The sequence below is a fragment of the Pseudocercospora fijiensis genome (assembly GCF_000340215.1).
Source record: "Pseudocercospora fijiensis CIRAD86 unplaced genomic scaffold MYCFIscaffold_1, whole genome shotgun sequence".
Classification (NCBI taxonomy): Eukaryota; Fungi; Ascomycota; class Dothideomycetes; order Mycosphaerellales; family Mycosphaerellaceae; genus Pseudocercospora; species Pseudocercospora fijiensis.
The window spans coordinates 10,458,298-10,482,718 of record NW_006921532.1 but is presented as its reverse complement, the minus strand read 5'-3'; the positions used below and the strand labels follow the sequence as shown (position 1 = coordinate 10,482,718).

At 46.1% G+C, this 24,421-nt stretch overlaps 4 protein-coding genes across 4 annotated transcripts; 2 read left to right on the top strand and 2 right to left on the bottom strand.

The window, feature by feature from the left end:
• Positions 1-7,176: 7,176 nt before the first annotated feature.
• On the bottom strand, positions 7,177-8,755 carry MYCFIDRAFT_25340 (uncharacterized protein; the record flags this gene model as incomplete). The annotated part of the gene is made up of 3 exons (XM_007921500.1): positions 7,177-8,138; positions 8,245-8,460; positions 8,536-8,755. The coding sequence occupies 3 exons, from the start codon at positions 8,753-8,755 to the stop codon at positions 7,177-7,179; spliced, it is 1,398 nt and encodes a 465-aa protein (XP_007919691.1).
• A 1,897-nt stretch (positions 8,756-10,652) lies between these two features.
• MYCFIDRAFT_210094 (uncharacterized protein) lies at positions 10,653-12,757 on the bottom strand. Its single transcript, XM_007923876.1, has one exon. It carries the CDS (start codon positions 12,700-12,702, stop codon positions 11,299-11,301), a length of 1,404 nt encoding a protein of 467 aa, XP_007922067.1. The 5' UTR covers positions 12,703-12,757; the 3' UTR covers positions 10,653-11,298.
• On the top strand, positions 12,755-13,461 carry MYCFIDRAFT_170909 (uncharacterized protein; the record flags this gene model as incomplete). The annotated part of the gene is made up of 8 exons (XM_007923875.1): positions 12,755-12,784; positions 12,813-12,905; positions 12,945-13,025; positions 13,075-13,139; positions 13,181-13,242; positions 13,271-13,277; positions 13,310-13,375; positions 13,413-13,461. The coding sequence occupies 8 exons, from the start codon at positions 12,755-12,757 to the stop codon at positions 13,459-13,461; spliced, it is 453 nt and encodes a 150-aa protein (XP_007922066.1).
• Positions 13,462-14,385: 924 nt separating this feature from the next.
• On the top strand, positions 14,386-24,032 carry MYCFIDRAFT_86366 (uncharacterized protein; the record flags this gene model as incomplete). Its single annotated transcript, XM_007922485.1, has 4 exons — positions 14,386-14,490; positions 22,750-23,043; positions 23,134-23,738; positions 23,805-24,032. 4 exons carry the CDS (start codon positions 14,386-14,388, stop codon positions 23,986-23,988), a joined length of 1,188 nt encoding a protein of 395 aa, XP_007920676.1. The 3' UTR covers positions 23,989-24,032.
• Between the last annotated feature and the right edge of the window lie 389 nt (positions 24,033-24,421).

Below are 24,421 nucleotides of genomic sequence, written 5' to 3'. Positions count from 1 at the left end.
CTGCTTTATATATAGCTTTATATACTATGCTACTTGCACGTGCTTATGTTATATTGTTTGCTAATTAGTTTGCTTTAGAGTGATATCCTTAGTCGTAATTGCAGGGTTAGCAGGCGCCTATAAAAGACACTTAAACTTAACTAGACAACTTGAACTTTTACAATCCACTCTTTAGCAATCCCCTAAGTACTAGCAGCCTCTACTAGAATTTAAATTCTTACTAAAACTTTTCAAGTCTAATAGCTAGCCGAGACTTTATTATAGCGATGATTCTTTACCCTAGCCTAGGGAGTATAGCGAGTAGTATAGGTAGTAGTAGTAGCGGCGGCGGTAGTAATAATCCAAACAAGAATCGGCACCCTTCGCGTTATAATAAGCTCTAGCTTATAGAGACTAGTAAGTATTGCTATTAGAGTTTCCCCTTTTCTAACAATTTACTAACTAGGCGTAGTCCTTAAGGAAGTTTAGTTAACTATCGCGATTCTCTAGAGAATTATCTAGTGCTTAACCAATATTAGTCCGGAGCAGACTCCGCCTTAGCTACGTAACGTTGATGTTAGGTATTTTATTACGAGCTAGGATAATGCTCGGCTGTTTCTAAGTGTGCCTCCGCGTCTGCGTAAGGCGGCTAAGGCATTTAATTTAGGCTTAAAATCGAATGTTAACTACTTGCCTACCGCGCTTGTATATACGGCTGCTACTAGACGCGTATATACTAGTAACAGCCAGTGCGGTCCTTGCAAGCAGTTAAAGGGTCCGTACTTAGAGTATATAACTCTAAGTTATCGAATTAACGGTTAGGATATCGCTTTCTTAAAGGGCGCTTGTACTAACTGTACTAGCCTAAATTATTATAGTTAATGCGAGTTCTCTAGTAAGTTGAATCTAGTCTTGTATATTTTTTTTAAAGCAAAAACACTAATTCTTTTGTTAGGTTACGTCTCTCGGCTACGCTCTAATACGAATCGTTAGACGCCTATAGCGCCTCTACCGCCTCGCAATCCGGGGAGTAGAGCAGGCACTAATCAGCGTCGTCTATACGTACTAGTCCCGTCTAGCATCGATTAGAGTACTCCTTAGGGCGCCTAGGTAGTAGCAAATTTGCTGCTATAGCAGGCAAATGCTTATGCCTAGGCTACTGCTTAGGGACGTAGTCGTAGTCTAGGTTCTAGGTTGTCTACTAGTCCTAGCTCGACTCGTAATTCTAGTAGTCCTTAGAGGGGTTTCTCTAATTACGAAGACAGTAATACTAAGATAGGTAGCTGATTAGGGAGATTCGGTTTTTTCTAGTAGATAGAGAGCTGTAATGTATGTTTTCGATTTTGAAATAGGCTAGGCAGTCTAGATTAGTAAAAGCCTTATAGTATTAGAGAGTTTCCGACTCTTAAGGGCTAAGGTATTTCTTCCTGCTTAGTCTCAATATTGTTATAAAAGAAATTTTGCAGCTTAGACTGTATAGTGCAGCTAGGCTGTTTCTAGAAATTAGAATGAAATTCAATGAGTGTATAAAGCTTGTTTTCTAATCCTACAAATAAGATTTTTCTTTCTAAAGGAGTAACTTAGGAGTTTGTCCTAGAGACGCTATATTATTAGAGAATTCTGTTTAGAGATTTAGGCTTAGTGAAACAGTCCGCCAGCTGTTTGTTAGTAGTAACGAATTCGATACTAATCTTTCCCTAGGTATACTGTTCTCTATAGTAGTAGTTCCTAAGGGAAATATACCTCGACCTCTTAGAATTTGTATAGTCCTTAATAAGGGAAATGGCTAACTAGTTGTCCACCTAGATATAAATCCTATTAACTTCTTCCCTAGTAAGTAGTTGAAGCTTAGTTATCAAATTTCGGAGCTAGCAGATTTCTCTATATACTTCTATTAAAGCAATATACTCCGCTTTAGTACTAGAGAGCACGACTTCCTTCTAAAGCTGTAATCTCTATATAATTAGAGTATTGTTAAGAAGCATAAGGGCGCCTAATGTTGATCTTAATAATAAAGGGTTACTAGCAAAGTCTGCATTAGAGTATGCCTAAAATTCCAAAGTTTTCTTCTTTCTAAAGATAAGTCCTTTATCAACTATGCTAGCAATGTACCTCTAGAGATGTTTAGTAGCTATAACATACTTAGGTCCGGGATTCTAAAGGAACCTAGCAAGGTAGTTAACGGCGTAGCTAATGTTTAGTCTAGTCTAGTTAGCTAGAAACTGCATTTTACCAATTATAGTGTTAAACAGCTAGTAGTCCTAACGGTTATAGGGGGTTGTAAGAGGCTCGTAAAGCTTCTTAAGTAGATGCTTTATTAGCTTGTACTAGTCCAAGCTATGCTTCTAAAGCTTCTCTTTAGTATAATGTATCTAGGAGATAGTAAGGTTTCCCTCCTTGTCTTCCTTTAGATAAAGGCCTAGAAACAGGTTAGACGTAACAATCTTGATTATATACTTCTTACGAAGACCTTCAATTAGAGCATCGATCTTTACCTTAGAGGTTCTAAAGATTTAGAAGTTATCTATATAAAGGAGGACAAGAATACTATTACCTTGCTATAGGCAACAGTTACTCTTTATCCTACTTAGGCTAAGTTAACGAAGAGTGTCTAAAGCATTATAGTGCTAGAGATTAGCAGCCTGCTTAAGGCTATACAATCCTTTTCTAATACGGATGATCTACTTTAGAGGGTGCTTCTTGAATAGGTACGCGCCTTCTAGGGGTCTAATAAAAATCTCTTTATCTAGAGGGGGATTCAAGAAAGCAGTCTCGATATCAACCTGTCTTCGCTTCTAGTTTTTGCTTACTAAAAGCTTAAGGACAAGTCTAGCAGTAGCTGCTCTTAGTATAGGAGCATAGGTGTTAATATAGTTAAGACCTTGCTTCTGTATAAAGCCTCTAGCTATCTATCTTGCCTTGTATTTGTTAATAGAGCCGTCTAGTAGGTATTTAATCTTAAAAACCTATTTTCCTATTAAAGGTGTTCTGCCTTTTAGTAGGGATTCGGCTAGAATCTACTCGATTGTACTAGACTTTTTAAGAGACCTTATCTCTTTTATAACGGCTTTTCTCTATTCATCCTAGTTAGGCCTTTTTAGGGCTTTAGCTAGGGTTGTTAGGTTAGCTGGCTTCTAAGCATCTTTTATAGCAGTAGCTATAGCAATCTTAGTGATCTTGCTATAGTTATGCTTGGCTACGGCTCTGCTAGACCTAAGTCGTACTTCGGCTTAAGGAGGGTTTAGCTAAGGTAGGTTAGGAGCCCTCTTTCTCTTACTAGTAGTCTTAGGGATTTAGAAGGGAGTAATTAGGGTGTCTTCTAGTTTAGTAGTATCTGTTTCTTAAGTATGCTAATTTTTCTTAGGAGCAGCTTCCTGTTAGGTAGCTAGTAGTTCTAGTTAGTAATTTTAGAGTATTGGCTTATTAGCTATAGGTGTTAGCTAAGGTAGTGTTCCTTACTTAAGTGTACCTTGCTCCCCCTAAGCTGTAAGGGAGTCTTCCTAATCTTCCTAATTATAAGCCTACTAAGGCTAAGGGATGCTACCTCTAAATAGCTCCCCCTAAGGTTCTAAAGAGTGCTAAGGTGTTTGGTTATTACTAGGGAATAGTGCTAGGATTCCTAACTTAAATGAAAGGTTAGACTAGGTTTTAAGTACCTAAATAGTCTCCTAAGGGATAGCTAGTCTCAAATACTCCCCCTAAGCTTAAAGGGTACTTAGAAGCTTAGTGAAATTGTCTTTATAGACAAAGTCCTCGTTAAAGGTAACGTATAGAGAGAATCTAATATTATGCTGCTATACGCTATCCTTCTAGTGCGGGTTCTAAAGCAGATAGTTTATTAACGAATTTTCTTAGAATCTAATAAATTAGTAAACGAAAGCTCTTAGTACAAATTTCTAGGAGTTAAGTCGTTTAACTCCGGATTCGAGGTATTTAAATGCCTTATAGCTAAATCGTCTCGTCTTAGATAGGTTAATGTCTGTACTGCCGATATTCAAGTCTGATTCGAAAGCCTTAAGTGGAACTTCCTTAGTTCTTAAGTTTACTAGTCTATTAGTTAGGTAAATCGAATGCATTACTATAAAGCACTAGTAGTACATTGGTAGACTAGAGTCAATTATTATTGCTCTTGCCTTAAGCAGAATCGTCTTGTTTAACGACTCTGTAATGCTATTCTGCTCCGGTATATATAGTATAGATACATCCTATCTAATGCTAACTTCCTCTACAAAATATACTAGATCGTTGTTAGTAAACTCTCCCCCGCTATTACTAAAGATAATCTTAGGGATTTTGTTATATTGCCTCTTGATTCTAGTTATCTAGTTGGTTAGCTTATTACTACTTGTTACCTTGTCTTTGTTTCGAAGTAACAGACCCTACCTAAGCCTAGTTTTAGCATTAGTTAGGATTATAATATACCTGTTTCTAAACAGATTAAATGGTTGTACGCTAACAAGGTTAATATAGACTTCGTTAAGGGCTTTTTCTAGTCTAGTTCTATGTTCTCTTAATATAACTCTTTAAGCTCTCGAGAGCTTGTAGGTCTTATAGTGCTCGAGTTTAGATATATCAACTTCTTCTAGGCCTAGAATAGCTTCCTTAGTAGCTGTTAGGATCTTGTTGCCGACGTAGCTAAGTCTCTAATACCATCTTAATGTGTCCGCTCGTAGTCTAGCGATAGCTAGGGCTAATAGCTGCCCTTTCTAACTCGATTCTAAGTTTAGTTTTAAAGCTGAGCCTAGCATTTTAACTCTAGTATCTTTAAGGGCAAGTACTCCTTATACTTCCTCAACCTTTCTAATTAGCTTGCCTTTAAGTATCAAAGTGCCTAAAGGTCTATCTAAGTAAATACTACATTTCTTCTAAAGACGCTTTACTAAGATTAGGTTGTAATCTAAGTTCGGGGAGTAGAGGACGTCTATTAGAGTAATTGGGGTTTTCTTTCCTTTATAGGTTAGGAAGATATTAACAGTTCCTAATCGTAATACACTTGATTTTCCTACTACTTAGGAGAACTAAACAGGCTTAGTTAGGTGCTTAAGATCGCTAAACTAGCTCTTATTCCCTATAATATGTAGTAATGTACCTGTATCCTACACTTTTGTATTAGCTGTTAGGTTCTTAGAGCTTGCTATAGCTAGTCCCGGCTTTGCAATAGCTCCCCCAATTAGGCCCCTACTAAGGCCGTCTAGCTAATAGTCTCCCTTATCTTCCGAGTTAGAGGAGGAGTCTAATTCATCTTTGTTATTGTTAATAGCACTACTAGATTTGCCCTTTCCTTTGCCTTTACCCTTCTTGCCTTTATCTTTGTCTTTGTCTTTGCTCTTGTCTTTCTTTCCCTAACTAGGTAGTACTATATTAGGGTATTGCTTATAGCACTTAGCGTTGGTATGCTTATACTTATACTAAGTGCACTAGTCGTTATTATTGCTAATAGCCCCTCTAACAAGCTTTAAGCCGCTAGATAACTGTCTAGGAGGCTTTTCTCTCCTTAGGGACGTTATTATTACTTTAAGGGAGGAGTCCTTAGCTTTAGGCTTGTTGTTATACTTCTAGGATCTAAGCTATTCGTAACTAGAAAGGCCCTAAATAAATAGCATCCTAATAAGCATATTAGGCATCTTAATGTCTAATAACTTTATAGGCGCTTCTGTTGTTGTAACTAAGCTAGCAAATTGTTCTATCGATATTTGGAATCTATTAAACTACTGCTGAAAAGATTCGTAGTACTACTAGGTGTTCGGATTAGTAAGGGGCATCCTGATATACCTAATGAGTTTGATAGTATCAAATATGTCTACGGTTATAATAGGCTTATATAGAGCCTCAATGTAGTCGTATATATCCTTAGCTAACTTAGGTATATTACCGAAGTCTAGTCTAAGAGCAGGGTCGAGTCTAGTAATAAGTATGCCTAGGGCTTAGATATCCTTCTTTTTCTAGTCCCTAAATATGTCTCTATACTACTGATCGGCTGAGTCCCTTATAAACATGCTTTTTAGAGGTAGTTTTATTTTATTAGCCTAGTCAAGTCTATAGAATACTATACTAACTAGGTCCTTTTCTAGAAGGGCCGCCTAGAATATAAGCTTCTAGTCTTAGAAGTTGATCCCCTTCCTAAGAACCTGATTCTCCTTTACTATCTTTGTCTAATTAGTGTCTATCGTTCCTAGCTGCCTTTTAGTATAGTGCTAGGTAGGGCTTATAAGGGACACTTACTAGGTTTTAGTCCGAACTAGAGCTTTTAACTAGGTACCTAATAGGTCTAGATAGCTAGCTCTGTTTGGTAGACTCTGGAAACAGTTCTTTTGTAGTTGAACTAGATAGGTAAGCGTATACGCCGGGCTTATAACCTATTGTAAATCGTACTAGGGATGCAACTAATTATCGGATTAACAACTATATAACTGTATAAAGAAGGATTAGGAGCCTGCTACAGAGACTATAGTTAATATACCTATTGTATATCCTTCCTCTTAGCACAGGTTAGCTAATGGTATCAGCTGACCAGCATATCACCTGACTGAACCACAACACTCTCGGCTCTCGTTCCTCAGCTCCAGCGGTCTTGGATCCTTGGTGCGTGGTAATGACCTCGAATTGGGAAGCATATAGCCGCGGTGAGTCCGATCCCTTTTCACCCCAATGACACCTGATTTGCGCAGCGTACAGTACCCGGATGAGAACCTATTGATCCAAGTGAACCAGTCTAGATCTCACCTACCGCTTCCTGCACCACGCAGAAGCTCACTTCACACACTCCTCTACTCCTCCAGTCCCTGCAACAGCGAGCGATTGACACCTGAAACGTTCGGTCCTGGGCATGCATTGGAAAAAAAAAGAAGCAAAATCTCTCGCGTGAGCACTCACATCTCTCCGTAGACACTGATAACGGGATACTCTTCTCGCACATACGATCCACGGTATTCGTCTTCGGAGTGTCATGGAAGGAGTGGTAAGTCCGGGAGTACGAAGCAGGCACAGCTCGACGGCGACCAGCACCTGGCTTTTGAAATTTTCAGCTCCGTTGAAGCTTCTAACGCAGCAAGCGCCGATTGCGAGCCGAGAGGCGTCGAAGCTGTGCACGAGAGAGAAGCGTTTGGAATTTCTATTTCATTCTTCTTGAGCTACCTCAGCTCACGTAGATGCAAATTTTTGGGGGCCATCCGGGCCCGCCCCCAGCAGCTCGGACCCTTATCCTCGTTTGGAGAAGATGTATCCTCCAGTCCACAACACAATTGGCACAGCACTGACGCCACACAGCAAGCCCAAGCTCAACACAGCCATTTCCCAGCCGGCAGCATCTATCACTAATCCAGACAGCAATGGTCCCACGGTATTACCGAGGGACCATGCCATGTTGAAGTAGCCGTATGCTTGCCCATAGTATCCTCGACTGCATCCGGTGCGCGCAATGCCGGCATCTCTTTCTTGCTTGCGCAATTGGTCTGAGCGGAGGGCCGTCTCGGCGAAGAGCGGTTCTAGGATGATTGTGAGGCAGAGTCCGACGACGACCAGGAGGATGACTAGCAGGGCCTTCTGGGAGAGTGTGTTGTCCTTCACCAGTCGCATAAGAACGAGGGAAGGGCATAGGGCCACAAAGGCGCCAGCCACGAACCAGCGGCCTCCATATTTGTCTGTGATCTTGCCGATCGAGGGCCCAAGCAGCGCTGGCAGCGAGAGCGGTAGAAAAATCAGACCACTACCTTCAGAATCCCAGCCAAAGATTTTATTGACGTGAAGTGGAAGTACGGTCTCGAATCCTGAGAAGACTGCGGCGAGTACTAGAATGCCCCAGAGTGCGACGATGAAGCGGACGGAGAAAAGGAGGCGGATCATGGCTGGTATCTTTGGGTTTACGCTTGATGAGACGATGGTGGATGCCGTTGATAGGGTGTCTTCGGCGATTTCCTGGGTATCGACCACGGTACTTGCTTGGCCCTTGCGGCGATTCTCGAGATCGATAGGTCGGTGATTGCTGGCGGTAGAAGAGCTTCTCTCTTTCATGATAAGTCTAAAGACGATGTCCAAGCCGATGACACCAAGGATGAGTGCAAAGACTGCATTATAGCCGCGACGTTCAAACATGATGCCGCCCAGTAGCGGAGCAGTAAGACTTCCCATGTTGAGTGCAATATTAATGTACCCGGCGTATTCTGGAAGATATTAGCATGTGCAGATTGTGGGGAGGAATGCCTCATGATTATACGTCTCGACGCGACTTTTTCAGTCATCGTAAGAAGCAGACCATAGTATGCTGACCTCCAACTTGTTCCTGTCCCACTGTATCCACGAGAACGGCGAGACCTGTGGTCCACACCACGGTACTGGCGACGCCTTGCAGAAGGCGACCGGCGACTTGAACGTGTATTGTCGGTGCGAGCCAGAGCATGACGGTGGCGCCCAAGAGTATGAGCAGGCCGATGATGAACGGGATCTGCCGATTTCTGCTGTGGTCGGTGTACCAGGCCCAAGGTGCTGCGAAGTGTCAGCAACAGTCCAGCAGCAGTGCTGTTTGCTACTATCGAAACGGGTAAGGCAAGGACAACGTACGCGAACTCAAGAAGCAGCCGATGCCAAAGACTGCCAGCAGTATTGCGGTCCAAAACTGGGTGTGGTGCTCAGAGATGTTTCCATGCTCCTTGAGGGCGAAGGGCGTGACGGGGACGATGGCGGCGTACAGGAACTGATCTGTGTATACGGAGAAGGAGATGACCAAGGTGATGAAGACGAGCGAACTGCGGAAGGCTCGAAGTCGTTCTATGATCGCCATTGAGGGCCGTGGTGAGGTGTTGGATGTGGTGTGCATGTAGTGTGTCTGTCTCGAGAGCGTGCTTGTCGAGAAGCCCAAATTGTCGGCTCACTTTCGTGGTTGATGACAAAACGTGCTCAGCGGTTCGTGCCAATTCGGAAGGCGCTCCTCTGACACAGCAACGTCCATGCTGCATGCGGTGAAGACGGTGAAGCCGGAGCCGGAGAGCAGCAACGCATGGCGCATGGTGCATAACGCATGGAGAGCTGCAATTTGCGAACGGCACCTTCGGAGCCTCCATAGACACATTCCATGGAGGAAGTTGGAGAGTCTGGGCAGTGGCAGTGGACGTTGCTGTTACCAAATGTCAACACAGCCGCATCCGAATAACGTCGACGTTTCTGCCACGTGCGACAAACAAGTATCATGCGTGCCGTGCATTGCATTGCATTGCATAGCATAGGGCTGGACATGGCGTAGCTGAGGTTCGATAAAGACGCTTCCCTACAAGCCACGGCGCTCGGCCATACCGCTGCACTCTGCCCAGACGAGCAAGAGCACCACTTACACAGGCACAGCCATGGCATGGCGTTAGGAGATGTACAGCAGGACCCGAGCGGCGTAGGAGCCATGATCTATGCTTGGATCGACGCTTGATCGTTGGTGCATACATGAGACACAGCCGGCACTTTTGGCGTTGGCCAGAATTGTGTCTTGAACGCCGCACCGTAGACTGGAACACGGCAGCGCCAGGTCCAAAGTGTTCCCCAGCAGCATACATCATCCGGACAGCAGGGGGCCTCTGTGATTGCCAGCAAAGATCTGCCTCTGCATCTGCATTCTGCCAAGCTCTCATATATTTTTCTGGTCCGTGGAGCTTCTTGCCGAACACTTCGTCCTCTGCGCACTTTGAGGTGTCTCGTCGATCGATGTGAGATGTCCACTGGACGGGAGACAGGCGGCTATATGTATCTGAAGAACAGTAAGCACGAAGGCGCCAGGAGGTATAAGATCGGCCCAGACCGGGAGCCGAGCAAGTGCCAGGTCGCGGCTACTGAGCGCGAAACCGGGAAACAAGCGAGTGTCGAAAGTCTTTCAGCCTGCTCTACGGATGTTCCTAAGGTCATTGGCGATCATAGTGGTGGAAGCTTGGCAGCAATCGAGATACTGAGAGCTTGCAAACATGATGCTGCAGAGGTGCACATAGTGAGTCCAGTCTAGACCATCGCACCCAGCTTAGTCAGCCCAAGACATACATGTAGCCAGCTTGATGAGAAGCACGAATGTGGGAGCAATTGTACTGCTCCACGTCCATAGGTGTTTTTGTGGTAGGAGCAACTGAATGGTAGGGAAACAACGCTGAATGGTAGGGAAAGAACGCCTGAACGCGACCGGAGCGCCAAGCCTTCCCCTTTCCCGTTCACTCCACTTCTTCGACCACTCCGCCTGCTCGACATTCAGCTCCCATTAGCAAAGTGCTTGACTTGGTCCACCCCTCACTTTTCCCCCTCGTCTACGGACCATCTCGCATTCTGCCGGGAGGAAGGGTACCCCTCGAGAAGTGTTCATCGACGATTTGCGAAGGTGAGATCATACCGGAGGCATCTAACGGCGCTCAGTTTGGACGATACTCGGACGAATTTCAATGGCTGCCGTGCGAAGTTGCCTTGGATGCCGAGAACCGAGCCAAAATCACCAGTTACATCAACAATCTGCATCCACACGACAATGAGGATCTGTACCGTGCTATCGAAGATGTAATGCCTGCTTCGGTTCCAATGTGGTTGCACACCATCCTCTCTACACAACTTTCAGTGGGCAGTCGCATACATGGCGAGTTCGGCGACGCATGGATCGAGACTGAAGAGAACAAGTGTCCAGAAGGCGATTATGGCTGCAATAAAGAATATTGCTACGGTGGATATCATTGCCTAATAGCAACTCCGGAACCCTTGCCATTTCAACCTCGACACCGAGTGCCACGAAGCGTACTTCAAACGCCTAAGAAAGGCGAGGGCAGAGTTCCTAACTATGCCTTGCCGAGCACGGAAGATCTTGCGCTTGCCGATGCAAGGATAGCAGAGAAAATAAATCGGTGGCGAAAGGTCTTCAACGAGCAAGGTCTTCAGGTCATAGTCAAGCTTGCAAATATCCATCTCAACCACGAGAAGCCGACCTACGATGGTGGCTCATGGCACATTGAGGGACAGCTGAATGAGCGCATATGTGCTTCTGCTTTGTACTACCACGACTCTGAAAACGTCACCGATTCTTATCTTGCTTTTCGGGAAGGTGTCGACAGCACGATGCAGGAGTTTGAGGATCACGGTTATTGCTTTTGTGAGCATTGATGATATGCTCGTACATCACGAAAACAACTAGCAAACTGGTGCTTTTCAAGAGGAATGTCGCTGCAGTACATCAACTTTAAGGAGAGATCTGGGTATCACATAATCCAAACGCAAAGCAGAACGCTTGGCATCCCGAGAGAGTAGTAATCAATGCTTCCTCACGAAAGAAAACCACCGGACCGTCCGCCCGAAAGTCCAACCTCAAATCGCGACTCAAATCGACGGACGTCCCAAAGTCGAACCTTCAATATCCTCCATCTCCACCGTCACCTCTTCAACCTGCGGCTCATCCAGCACCCCCAACATCTCCTCCTCCCCACCTCCACCACCAAGTTTACCACCCCCCAACAAAACCGCATTAACCCTCTCCATCTCCTCCCCCTTCGGCTCCCAAATCAACTGCTGTTGAAAAAGCTCCGGCAACTGCACCCCCTGCTTCCGACACGCATGATAATACTCCGTCAACAAAAACGGCTGCGCAATGGTCGGCATCGGATCCCGAAACTTCCAAATCACATCTCGCGTAAAAACCAAACGTCTCATATGACTCAACCACACTTTAAACGACGCGTTTTTATGCTCCCACATCAACATCCCCGCCGCGACTTGGAAATGTGATTCTCGTCCTAACATTTTTCGAGGAGGGCGGATGGGTCGTTCGATTTCTTCTTTTGGTAAGGTTCCTGTGATGGCGCGGGCGAGGTAGGGGGTTTGGGACCAGAGGTGGAGGCCAGAGGTTGCGCGGGGGTTGCATTCGATTGCGAAGAGGCCGTCGCGGGTTTCGATGAAGTCGAAGGCGATTTGGCCGGAGAAGGGGGGGAGGGAGGAGATGAAGCGTTGGATGTATTCGTAGACGGGCGGGTGGAATTTTTGTTGGAAGAATACGGAGCTCGAGCCGTCGAGGGTGTCGAGGACTGGGTAGCAGCCGGTTGCTTCGACTTGGCCGCCGCGTACGATGCTGTAGGAGCAGTAGCGGTCGCCGACGAGCCATTCTTGCGCTATGTGCGGGTTGGATGGGGAGATTGGGAGGTTTTCGGGGATGGATTGGCCGGGGTGGATGTGGTGGACTCCTGTGGAGGCGCGGCCGAAGACTGGTTTCAGGGCAATGCCGTGCGGGTAGCGGTCCATGGGGACCTGAAGGACGTCGTCTATACTAGTGCAGAGATGGGCTTCGGGCACATCCATACCGATATCCTGCGTCAACTTCGAGAATTCGAACTTGTGGTGCAGGCGTAGCAGGAGGTGGAAAGGCGGTGCGAAGAGACGAGCGATGATATCAGGCTCACCGCTGTCCGCTAAGTAGAAAATCTCTTCGTGGATGGGAATTATCAGATGGATTTTCCATAGCCTGACCATCTCTTTCACCGCTCGGATATATCCTCGGGGATCATCGTGCGGTGCGGGAACTTGGGCGCTGGCGACAGATGCTAAGGAGAACTTGCAAATCGGATACCCGAGCGGGTCGACGCAGTAGACTTTGTGGCCGGCATGTTTGAATTGTCTTGCTAAGTCCAGGGAGACGGGGAAGCGGCCGTTTGTTAAAAGGATCCGAAGGGGTTGTTGATCATGGTCGTCAGCTTCTAAGCGGTTCTTTTTGCTTGGTAGTCCACAAGACATTTGATGTACGTACAATACAAAGCAGTAGGCAACGCAAGCAATTTGTTCGGGGATGAGATTGGGTAAGAAGGCATACACAGTAGTGAGGAGATATACCTACCTTGACGTAGGTATTCCCACGCACGGTGAGAATAATGTATGTACAGTACAGTACAGATCTGCTGACGTTGGCATACGACACAGCACCCACAATGGTGTATGAAGTTCACAAAACCCGGAGCCTGTCCTGTTGCTGATCTGAGCGGTCACGGCGAGTCGGAAGGCTGCGGTACAGAATTTTGGTGCATGGCGGAAGGAGGAAACGTGAAGACCCCGACCCCAAAGTTTAGTTGAAGTTTAGGTTGAGCAAGGGTCTCGGGCACGATCCGCTAGTCTACGCCAAGAAGTGAAGTGAGTGTGCCGTGCGGTTCATCTCATCACAAAGCTGCGCTGCTTCGGTTCGCCGGCTGCCTTTAATATCCGTATTATATCATCTCAGCATCGTCAATAATAATCCGTCAGGAACCGCGTGCGAAATGCGCTTTGCGGCCGCTGTCGGGCGTGCCGGTCATTAAGGCAATTTCATCAGCTTATGAGTAGCCACGCAACAGCAAACACGATTCTGAAGAGAAGACCTTACACCGCGCGTCGAATCTCCTCCCCACGAACCCCTTGCAATACCGAAAGAATGCGGGTGTATAGAACACGATATACTCGGGGGTCATCGACAGTCGCTACATCGGTAGCCGGACAAGAGGTGTCAAGACAGATGGCGTATAGCGCATCTGATGGTGGATGCTTGTCTACAAAATGCCCTCAAGGCAATAGAGGCCATGGACTCGGGTAGCTAAAACACCCTATAACCAGCATTGAGCATTGTACTGTATGTACCCTATTTGTGGTTCTTGCCCTGCGCAACCCTGGTGCTTAGCGATGGCTTTGCAACATCCGGAGACTCGAGATTCGGCCTCGCAGCCTTATACGGACTCGGACGGCGAATGTGATACCCCAGCGAGCGTCTGGTTGCCTCAGTGCACGTCTCTATATGATACGCAGCTTGATCTTCTAGCCTGACGAGCGCCGACCCATAGCGCTGGAAGCTTATCCTCAAAAATTCGAATGCATTGCGAAGCATATCACTACTATCTCTCCCATTACGCACGCACGCTGATCGCATAACTCAAAGGCTGCTCATATATCCGAATTTGCCGTACATTCCCAGTCATGCGGTCCCAGGTCATATGGTCGAAAGGAATAGTGCAGTGATACAGCATATCATTTGACGAAGGAAATGGATCTTCTTCGTCTTCATCACTGGAACGCTCGGTGGCAGTCGACAGCGACGCATTGCTCTTCAAAGAATTCCGTCGGATGACAATTTTCTGCTCCGTCTTCCAAGGATTGCGATCAATGCGTTCCGTTGCAATCGGTTCCTGTTTTTGGTCTTGGCGGTCGAGTTAGCTTGAGGCAGGTCACCAGGTCTGATAGACTTGCAACTTACTCTCTATCACATCTCGCGGCTCGACGGATACATTATGTGTTGACCTGATGTAGCAGACGCATTTCTTCGACAAGTCATCGCCGCTGAACTTTCTCGACCAAGTTGGTCTGCGCTGAGGTGTGGTCATCTTGTCTGTTGGAGTTCCTGTGTGGTTTGTATGGATACGTCGCAGCAGGCTATTAAATGTCATCTCGCTCAGGACAATGTGTTGTGGCCCCCACGACTCGGGCGGGCGGCCTCTGCTAAATATGTGTTTCCAGATCACAGCCACCTACCCAGCGGAGATGCTGTGGAACCTTGCGTCACCTGTGAGGCCCAGCCAGACCACACACCGGTCGCATCGAGTGATGCTCGTGCACTGCAGTCCCGCTCTCTTCGTGACGCAGGCGCTTTGGAGGCAGTGCTTGTGCGCGCTCCCCTCTGCCCGCAGCCTTCGAGCCATACGCACCGGCCTCGCTTCCATCATCGCCTCCAGCCGCTCGGTTAGCCTGCCGCCAGCTCACCAGTTGGCTGCAATGACTGTCACCGCGACCTGCTTATTTGGAGTACGTCGGCTGTGGACATCGCTAAGGACATCATGCTGTGGTATTATCACCATGAAGGCGCACGTCCGGTTGTGTTTGTAGTTGCAGCCCTCCGACATGCATCACAAGGCGCAGTACATCGCCAGAGGAGAGGCTGGAGATGTTGCACGCAGATTGACCATTCCACAGGAGCCTGAGTTCTCGTATTAAACTTTGCCGTAAGTTCTCTCTTCACTATCGAACTAACATTATAGCCTCTATAATGGCCTCACAGTCGGATGTTCTTGTGTCAGGCGAGCAGTCAGCAGTTGTCGGTAGCGCCGACAGTGGTATAGTCATACCTAGAACCTTGCCTAAATGCGGCCGGCGATACAATTCCGACACTTCAGCCAGGAGTCCATGGCGAAGAAAAATTATTCTATCACTAGGTACGGAAAACCTCGATCGACATCATATTTCCAGGATCAACCACTTGACTGACAGACTTCGCAGACGGTGGAGGAATTCGAGGCTATGCGTCGCTGAAAATTCTGGAACGTCTCATGCAGAAGGTCGAGCGGATGGAGCAGAGCAATGAGACTAGATACCACGCTGCCTACGGACAGATCACGAGCAGCGCCGCATATCCGTGGAATAGCACACAAGTACCCGCAGGCCTTTCAGTCTCCAATCCCGATGTCCCTCGCCAGTCTTTCGACGCGGGCTTTCGTCCTCATCATTACTTTGATTACTTCTTCGGCACCAGTACAGGAGGGTGAGTACTATAGCAACCTGACGAAGTTATCGGCTTCTCATGTGCTTCTTGCAACGCATCGTCCCGTGGCTTTTAGCTGATTTCACTCCTGCAGATTGAGCTCCATTATGCTCGGCCGCCTTCAGATGTCAGTTTCTACCGCGCTTAAGCAATACGACGTGGTTGGAAACAGCGTATTTGCCCGCGGACGGCCGTATGTCACTGCCTTGGGCAGTATTATGGTGCCAAAGTACAGAAGTCGCGACATGGAGCAAGCTTTGTCCAAAGTGTTGCAGAACGGCCTAGTAGGGAAGACGCTGACGAGGCCGGCGGATGAGCTCGCACTTCAGAATGAGAATGAGGGTGCGGCACGAACGTAAGTCAGCCTCCACCTCGTGAAGCCTTTCGCTCGGCCTGCATATGTATACTCTGTCGCCGTGTCGGGCTGTTCGGTTGAAGGTCTCGACTTCCAAGTATCGTCAACTAATGATCACAGCGTTGTCGTCTCCCATGGACCATCAACCCTTGGCGGTGTCTCGATGCGATATCTCTTTCGGAGCTACGAACATCCAAAACCGTCCACTCGGCTTACCGATGGCCAAGAAGAAGATCACTTGAATCCAGGCCCGTTACCTCCAACTACGATCATAGAAGCGGCGAGAGCCACAAGTGCTGCGCCGACCTATTTCTCTGAGAAGGAAGTCGGAGGTCTTCTCTACATGGATGGCGCCGTTGATGCCAACAATCCCGTGCAACTCGCATATAATGAGGTCACGCAGATGCATCACTCTCAGCAACCTCGCTTGATCATCTCAATAGGCACTGGAGAAGCAGCAGAATGGCAGCCGCACAGTGCTTGGCGGGTGCTCAAGACCGTCAAGCGCACCGCAGACCACTTAAGCGACTTTGCTCGAAATCTCACAGATACGGAGGGCCCGCACAAAGAGCTCAAGAAGACGATCAGACATCTGCCCAAGAGTAAACAGCCGCTATACTTTCGATTCAATATTCCGAGCTCTTCTGGTATTTGCGATATTGGTCTCGACGAGTGGCAGCCAAGAAAAGCCAGCCACCGGGCATCGGCCGGGCACGAAACCAAGTCAAAGATGACAGACGCTGTCAACGAGTACTGTAAGACTATCGATGACCAACTAGAAGAGTGTGCCAGAATTCTAGTCGAGGTTCGAAGGGAGAGAGCAGAAACCGAACGCTGGGAGAGATTCGCTTTGCATAGGTCCTACTCCTGCCCCGAAGCAGATTGCGAGGCGCCTAGTTTCCCTGGCAGACAAGACCTACGACAGCATCTCTTCGACTCACACGGCATCGTGCGCCACGTTTGGTGCCGGGGCGAGTTGCCAAGTTATCAGAAACATCAATTTGCTTGCATTTGGCACGATTGTGGCGATTATACTATCACAACCTTTGATCACTCGCAATCTGGCATCTGCGATCATCTAGATGCACGTACGAGATCTATCGTGGAAAGTTATATGAAGAGTGAGCACGGCGTACCTGATGCGAAGGTCATGACGAGTGAGGATTTTGAAGAATTACTTGATCGGGGTCGAGACCTAGACTTGCTGAAGAAGGCGAGGACGATGAAGACTTGAGGTTTTCGTCATTTTTGCGCACCTGGAAATTCGAGTATTACCCTGGACCATCACCACCCTCTCGTCTCTGGATCTCTCACATCCGAATCCGGAATCTTCACAAAAATATGCTTCCAGTACACGACAAGAATATCCGCCAGCAGCCCCGCGAAGCTCATCTTCCTCCGTCTAGTCCCAGGCCACCCATCCGGCAGTCTCTCTTCCGTATAAAAGACCGTAATATCCTTGACCGCAATCCTCTCGCCAAACGTCTGCAACAGGATACACGTCTGCGACCAGGTCGTACCATACAATCTCAACCCCAAACTCCGCAACCCTTTATACCCAAAAGCTACTTTACACTCTTTATCGCGCCTAACACGAGTTCTCGCAAGACTCTCACGCGTAATTCCACCGCCTGGAGCAGCATCTTCGAGAAAGGCTTGAAACATCGCGGGCTGGAAAGTGAAATTATCGCCTTGCCGATCATCTAGTCTGGTGAAAGAGGCATCGTGCTCGATCACGTTGTGTTTGCGTAGATCGAGTAGTGTGAAAGTTCCGTCTGAGTGGAGGAGGGGTTTCACGATGCTGGATAAGACGTCCGCGAGCAGAGGTGTGCAGTCGGCAGAGACTAGCAATGCGGCTTTGAGGTGCGATTGTGTTATGCCGGTGCCGTCTCGAGGGCTATCGTGGTCAACAATTCTGGCTGGTCTACGAAGTTTCCATTTATCACCGTAGGCGGCACTTACAGATACCCATGATTAGAAAGACTGTTCAAAAACGGACATGGAGACCGCGTGCTCGGATCGCCGCGGATATAGGTATGGTCTGCTTCTCGAATTTCTTGGATTTCCTTTTTGGGCGGAGATTTGAAGAAAGCTATTAGCGGCTGGAACAGACTTGATACTTGAATCCCACACATTTTGGGTCGGACATCGCTAGGGATATTCTAGATGGGCTTTGGGATGGCAATGATCTTGTGTCGAGAGGTCTGACATATTTGACTGAAATGGTCTGACTACGCCCATTCTGTCAGCTAGACCAGTAGTGACAGATGCCATGTGCACTCAGCTGGTGGTAGGAGCAGCCACAGCCAGCAGGTTTCGGTTTTACCGTCGCCTGCATAGATGTTGAATACTGAATATTCAGTATTTAGAGGGTATATTCAGTGAATATGAATATAACTTTTCGTATATTCAGGTGAATAGTTAGTATTCAGTCTTCCGCGGAGGTGGATAGATAGATTAATAGCTACCTCTACGTCGTTATCGCTGTCTATTAATACTATTGTTATAGATACTATTATTATAGATACTATTGTTATAGATACTGCTTCTATAGATACTATAATAATAATACTATCGATATATTACTACAAGGCGCCTACTATATAGTACTATATATCTAATAAGTCTTCTATCTTATCTTTATTAATAGTACTGTTATCTATTACTAGTAATGTAATACTAGCCTTCTACTATTGTTTAGAAGGCTCTATTATACGCACTGTCTTACTATCTAGTTAGCTTCGGTCCTATAGAATAGTACGCCTTGCTATACTAAAGGTACGCTCGCTCTTAGCGGATATAGCGAAGGTAGATAAGACGTCGATAGTAAGCTACGATAATAAAGGCTACGCCTATCGCTAAGCTAGTTATAACTACTATTGTAATAGACCTATTCGGACGTCGTTACTACTGCTATCTTAGATAACAGGCAATAGGCACGGAGCGGCATAGACGAAGCTATTAAACTCGTCCTTAACCGTATCGATAACCTCCGCGGCTAATTACTACGACTCGAAGCTAGTAAGGTCTATAACCGCTATAGTAGTAGTTAGTTTTGCTAAAGGCTCGTACCTGTCCTTATATTCTTACTATAATGCCCTCGCTCTTACTATTGCTAGCTCTAACTAGTTAGTGTTCTTTACTCTAGTCTAGCGCTTCTAAAGCTAAGTAAGTCGCTTTAAAGGGTATAGTAAGAGAGCCGCTACGTACGTACCGGATTCGTCGATAAGTTAGTAGTACTTACTAAACAGGTGCCAAGAGACAATAATAGACTTCGTAATAGCAGGTCTATACTTATATAGCTCGAGAGACTTCTCGTAATAGTTAACGAGGTATTCTATAGCTTCTTAGAAGCTATCTAGTATATAGTTATAGCTCTATAGGCGTATTATAACCTCCTTAAATAGATATAGGAAGTTGCGAGCGTGTTTAATTACTATCTAGTCGGCTATAGTTAGCTCTACGTCTTATAGTAAAGGCTCTCGTACGAATAGAAGGTCTAATGTTAGCTTAGCTTTAATAGCCTCGTCTATAAGCAAGAGCTAGCTATTCTGCCGAGTCTTACTAGGTGTCTTTAGTACCGCTGCTATAGTAGCGGCTCTAGCTAAGAACTTAAATATAGCCTATATAATATCGTCTTAGAGGCGGAGTAACAGGTTATATAGCTTCTGTATAGTCTCTTGCTTAGTAAACGAGGCTGTATCGATATTAAGCTATATAGAGACGGAGACATTATCGTTACTAGTAGCAGCGGCATTATAAGCAGCTATCTGCTACTTAATAAAGGCACGCTCGTTATTCTTTGCCTTCTCGAAGGCTATCTTAGCCGACTCTTAAGACTCCGAGAATATAAAGGCTTATATAGCGAGGTTAATAATATATCTAATATAGCGAAGCCGGCGTATCTTCTCGTACTACTAAGTAATACCTTCGGAGCGTAGAAAGCGCTCAATCTTACGTATTAACGTATTATTAGACGTAACGTTATCGCTTGTAATCCAACCGATATTGTTAACAATATTAAACTGCTTAAAGGCCTTAATAAGAAGCTGTATAAGCTCGGCTCTAGTATAGCGTATAATAACGATAGGAAGGTCGAGAAGTACTTATTATAGCTTACTATCTTTGTCGACGAATTGGCAGTTAATAGCTTAATAGTACTTATAGCTATACTACGACTTCTAGGTGTCTATATAGAGGTGAATATAGCTAATAGCTATAGAGAGGTATTTCACTACTTAATAGCGTATATAATAGAAGAGGCGGAAGACTCGTAAGTAGAGCGAAGTATATAACTATAGGAAGACTCGTAAAGCCTATAGATTAACGGCTAATATAATGTTATAGAAACTAGGTGAAACTAGCTTGTTAAAGGCTATACTCTACTCGGAGGCGAAGGCAGCGAGAGCGTTACGATATTGCTATGTTTTAGCTACGTTACGTAGGATTAATAGTACGTGTTCCTCTCGAGAAGATGCCTTAGTAAGTACTTAAATAGCTATACTATCGCGAATATCGGCTTGCTTCTATCTCGGCTCCTTGCCTTTGTATTTACTAGTATATAAGCTATGCCTTCTTATTAAATAATAGTCGGTATTGCTTATCGTACTATACTATAGACCTAAGTCTAGCTCGAAGGCTGTTTTATAGCAATCCTCGAATATATAGTACTATACCTTGTATCTATAGTTATCTATATACTCTGCCTCCTACGGATAAGGCTCTCTTATACATGCTAGTATTTTAGGATCTACCGCTTTCTGTCTTGTCTTCTTGCTTCTAGGTACCGATAATAGCTTTAGTACTTATAGCAAAGAAGGTGTCGATTATTGTATAGATTTAGTCGACTACGTATTAATAGAAGGTATCTCGACTAGTATCGGATTTAGGACCGCTTCGAGGTCGCTATCGCTTTTATAGCTAGCGCTATCGCTACGCTTACGTTTTCGATATAGGTCGTTTTCCCGTTACGAAGCCTAGCTATTTAGCAAATTTTCTTGTACTTTGTATATTAATTTATATATAGTGCGGAAGTTAACTATAGCGGTGTTAGTAGTCGAGGTATAATTATTAGTATAGATTTGAAAAATTTAAGTTTACTAGAAATATACGGCCGGAAAGGCCCGATCGCGGACCGCTCTCGGTTATACTATCCGGATACGATTATTAGGCTACTTAAGCCTTATATAACGCTATAGGACCCTAGATAAGCAGTAATAGTATATAAAGCAACTAATACCTTCTATATTCTATCTTCTTTATTTATAACACTACTACTAATATACTCCTTTACTATCGCTATTGCCGCTAAAGCGTTACGAGCGCGCTACGTAGCGAGCTCTTCCTTTAGCTTATATTCCTTACCGCTATATAGCATATATAGGTTATAACTATACGGGTCCGCGAATCTAAAGTGCCTCGCTTTCTCTTCTATTCTACGAATACGGTCGAGATATACCTCGCAACGATAGTCTCTCGGATATACTAGCACATAGTTGCTACTCTTCCGAATATACTCGTCGAAAGCCTCTACCTTCTTTAGATAAATATCGAGCTTAGCATTCTTCGCAATTATCCTATATTCTATAGCCTTATATCCCTTCCTAATCTCCTAGCGTTGTTCTAGTAGCCGCCCTATTACCTTATACTAAGTATCTATCTCGGCTCGCTATTCCTTAAGCTACTCTATCGCCTTCGACGTCTTCTTCGGATTCTTATAAAGCCTCTTCGTAATAGGCTCTTTAATTAGTAACGGTTTACGCTCGATAGTAGGCTCGGTCTTAATAATAGGCTTAGTTATTAGCGGCGGCAATATTAGCGGCGGCAATATTACTAGCGACGATATTAGCTTAGGTTTAGACTCCGAGTCTAACAGCTAATTACGAGTTAGCACTACTACTAGAATAACTAGTATTATTACCTATCTACCTCGATTACTTCTACGCGCTTTATACCTATTATTATATAAAGAAAGAGCCCAAAATACCGTAAAATTGAAAATCTATATAGGATCTATATACGCCGACGTATAGCCTGCCTAAATATAAATATACCTACTATTTAGTCTACCTATATTTAAGGTTCATTTAATTAAATATAAATATATATTCAAACTGAATATTCACAATTCAACATCTATAGTCGCCTGATCGGTTTGGCTTTTGAGATGACCACAGCTTCGCTGTCACTGGCTTGAGGACTATGCAAAGTGCCTATTTGGGCATGGCGTGGGAGTGCTGGAGGTGAGCTCTTTGTGGTGTTCTTGTTCTTGGATCTGGATCTGCTCACGTGGTCCCGGACCTGAAACAGACTGCTGGCTGACTATTAGCACACGCAGCGAGATGTTTGACATTCGTTTCTTGTCAGTGTCGCCTTCCTGATCTCCTATGACTATGACAGATCGACTCTTCAGCTCTGGGCACGTTCTCAGTTAGACGACCTATATAGTCCTCACAAGTGTAACCGGTCTCTTGGCAGTGTAGCCACAGATTTTCGGTGTAGGTTCGGTTTCAAAACCGAACCCAACCCAACCAAACCAATGGGTGGTTTACTTAGAAGAAGCGATTTAGATATCAAATCGCGGTATACGTGCTCGCCAACAAAGGCTCTTCGGAATTATACGGCTTCCCTGCCAGCCGACCAAAAGGCTTTCGGAATTCCTACGTCTAGCATAGAACTCCAATGCATAGCCTACCTAACATGAAGGGTTGACTCCGGAGTCCGAACGGCTCAAGACCGGCTCAATGTGTGCATTTACACTTTGGAAGCATTGGAGCACCACAGACACAAAAAGATAAGAGCACCGTCTATCCCTATCTCGAACAATGTTCCAATCTTCGAAGTCATGTTTCTCGCCGGAAGTGATGAGGTCGGAGAAATTTCCGGACTGTCGAGTATTCCAACCAGGACAACGACCAGCAAGATTTCGTTGCAGCGGCTTCGAAAAGCGATCCCAGAGGCATGTTTTCGTCCAAGCGTGGTGAGATCTGCTGCACACGTTCTTGCAGATGTTCTCCTGGCTGTAGGTCTTGCATTCGCAGCTCTCGAACTCGTCCCGCAAATCGGCAGTCGAGCACTTCGTGTTGCTCTGTGGATGCTTTACGGGTATGTCCAAGGCTTGGTGTTCACTGGAATCTGGATTCTTGCACACGAGTGCGGACATTACGCATTATTTCCGGGCAGAAAGGTCAATGATGCGATCGGGTTTTTCCTGCATAGTGCTCTTCTTGTTCCATAATTCTCTTGGGTGAGTTCAACGAGTCCAAGACTCAGGTTCTTGATGGGGTGTCTGCTGATACCGAACTCTACAACCTGGTAGAAGTACACGCATGCTCGTCATCATCGATACACAAACCATATTGAGAAAGATACGGCGTATGTGCCTTCCAGGGAAGAGGAGATAACATGGTCCAGACGAATTTCTGAAGTTCTTCATCAGACGGAGGACGCTCCTTTGCATTCTGCCATTCTGCTTGTCTGCCATCAGCTTTTCGGCTGGCAGGCGTACATCGCATGCTATGCAAGTGGTGGACCTGGCTCGTTGGTGAGAGCGTCGAGGGGCAAGACGTTTGATCGATGCCATTTGAATCCAGCAGCGTGCATCTTTACGGCGTCAGAAGCGGCATTCGTAGGGTTGTCCACGCTGGGGTTGTTGGGAATGCTGTTGCTCCTCGCCATGGCAGCTAGCAAGATCGGTTGGGCCAATGTGGCACTCCTCTACGGAGTTCCATATGCCTGGGTCAACAATTGGCTGGTCGCGATCACATATCTTCATCACACACATCGAGACATTCAGCACTTCGCCAGCTCGGGCTGGACGTACATGAATGGTGTGCTGTCCACAATTGATCGGCCTTTCGGCATCGTGGGACGATATGTGTTCCACGGCATAATCGACTTCCATGTCGTCCATCATCTCTTTCCGTAAGTGCTCGCTCATACATCTGGGCCGGTCCCAACTTCTGGCGGCAACTCTAAGCAGTCATACAGCCAGATACCATTCTACCATGCGGAAGAAGCGACAGAAGCAGTCAAGAAGGAATTGGGTGAGCGCTACTGCTTCGACGACACGCCTTTCTGGCTTGCTCTTTGGCGGACGTTCCGGGAATGTCAGGTCGTGGTGCCATCGAAGCATGCATCCGATGTGCTTGTCTGGAAAGATCTAGGAGCCTGAGCCTGAGAGTAAGAAAGTGAGAAGAGCCAAGCCAAGCCAAGCGCACATGGCAGCAGTCCTTGCCATTCCTCGCCGTCGCAAATACTGCAAACTCACCACCTTACATTCATGACTCTGACATCGCAGGCGCGCATTCTCGTCACCAACTGCAAATCTATACTTCCAGCCTCGCTGTTGCACTCATCTTCCTCGCCGTATCAAGACCCAGCTTTCGAGTCAAATGTTTCCCCAGCCTAACGCATGGCTCGTCAATCGCAATTGTCGCTGCCCATGCACCTAGCAGAAAACACGGCATTGTGACAGCCATAGCAATCAGGTACCTCGGACTGAGACCCGGCGGACCCACGTCCGAGACACTCCAGTGGTGATTCCAGAACGTTCCTTCTAGCGGTGCATTGGTGTATCCGCCAAACAGAGGCTTGGTCCGTTCTTC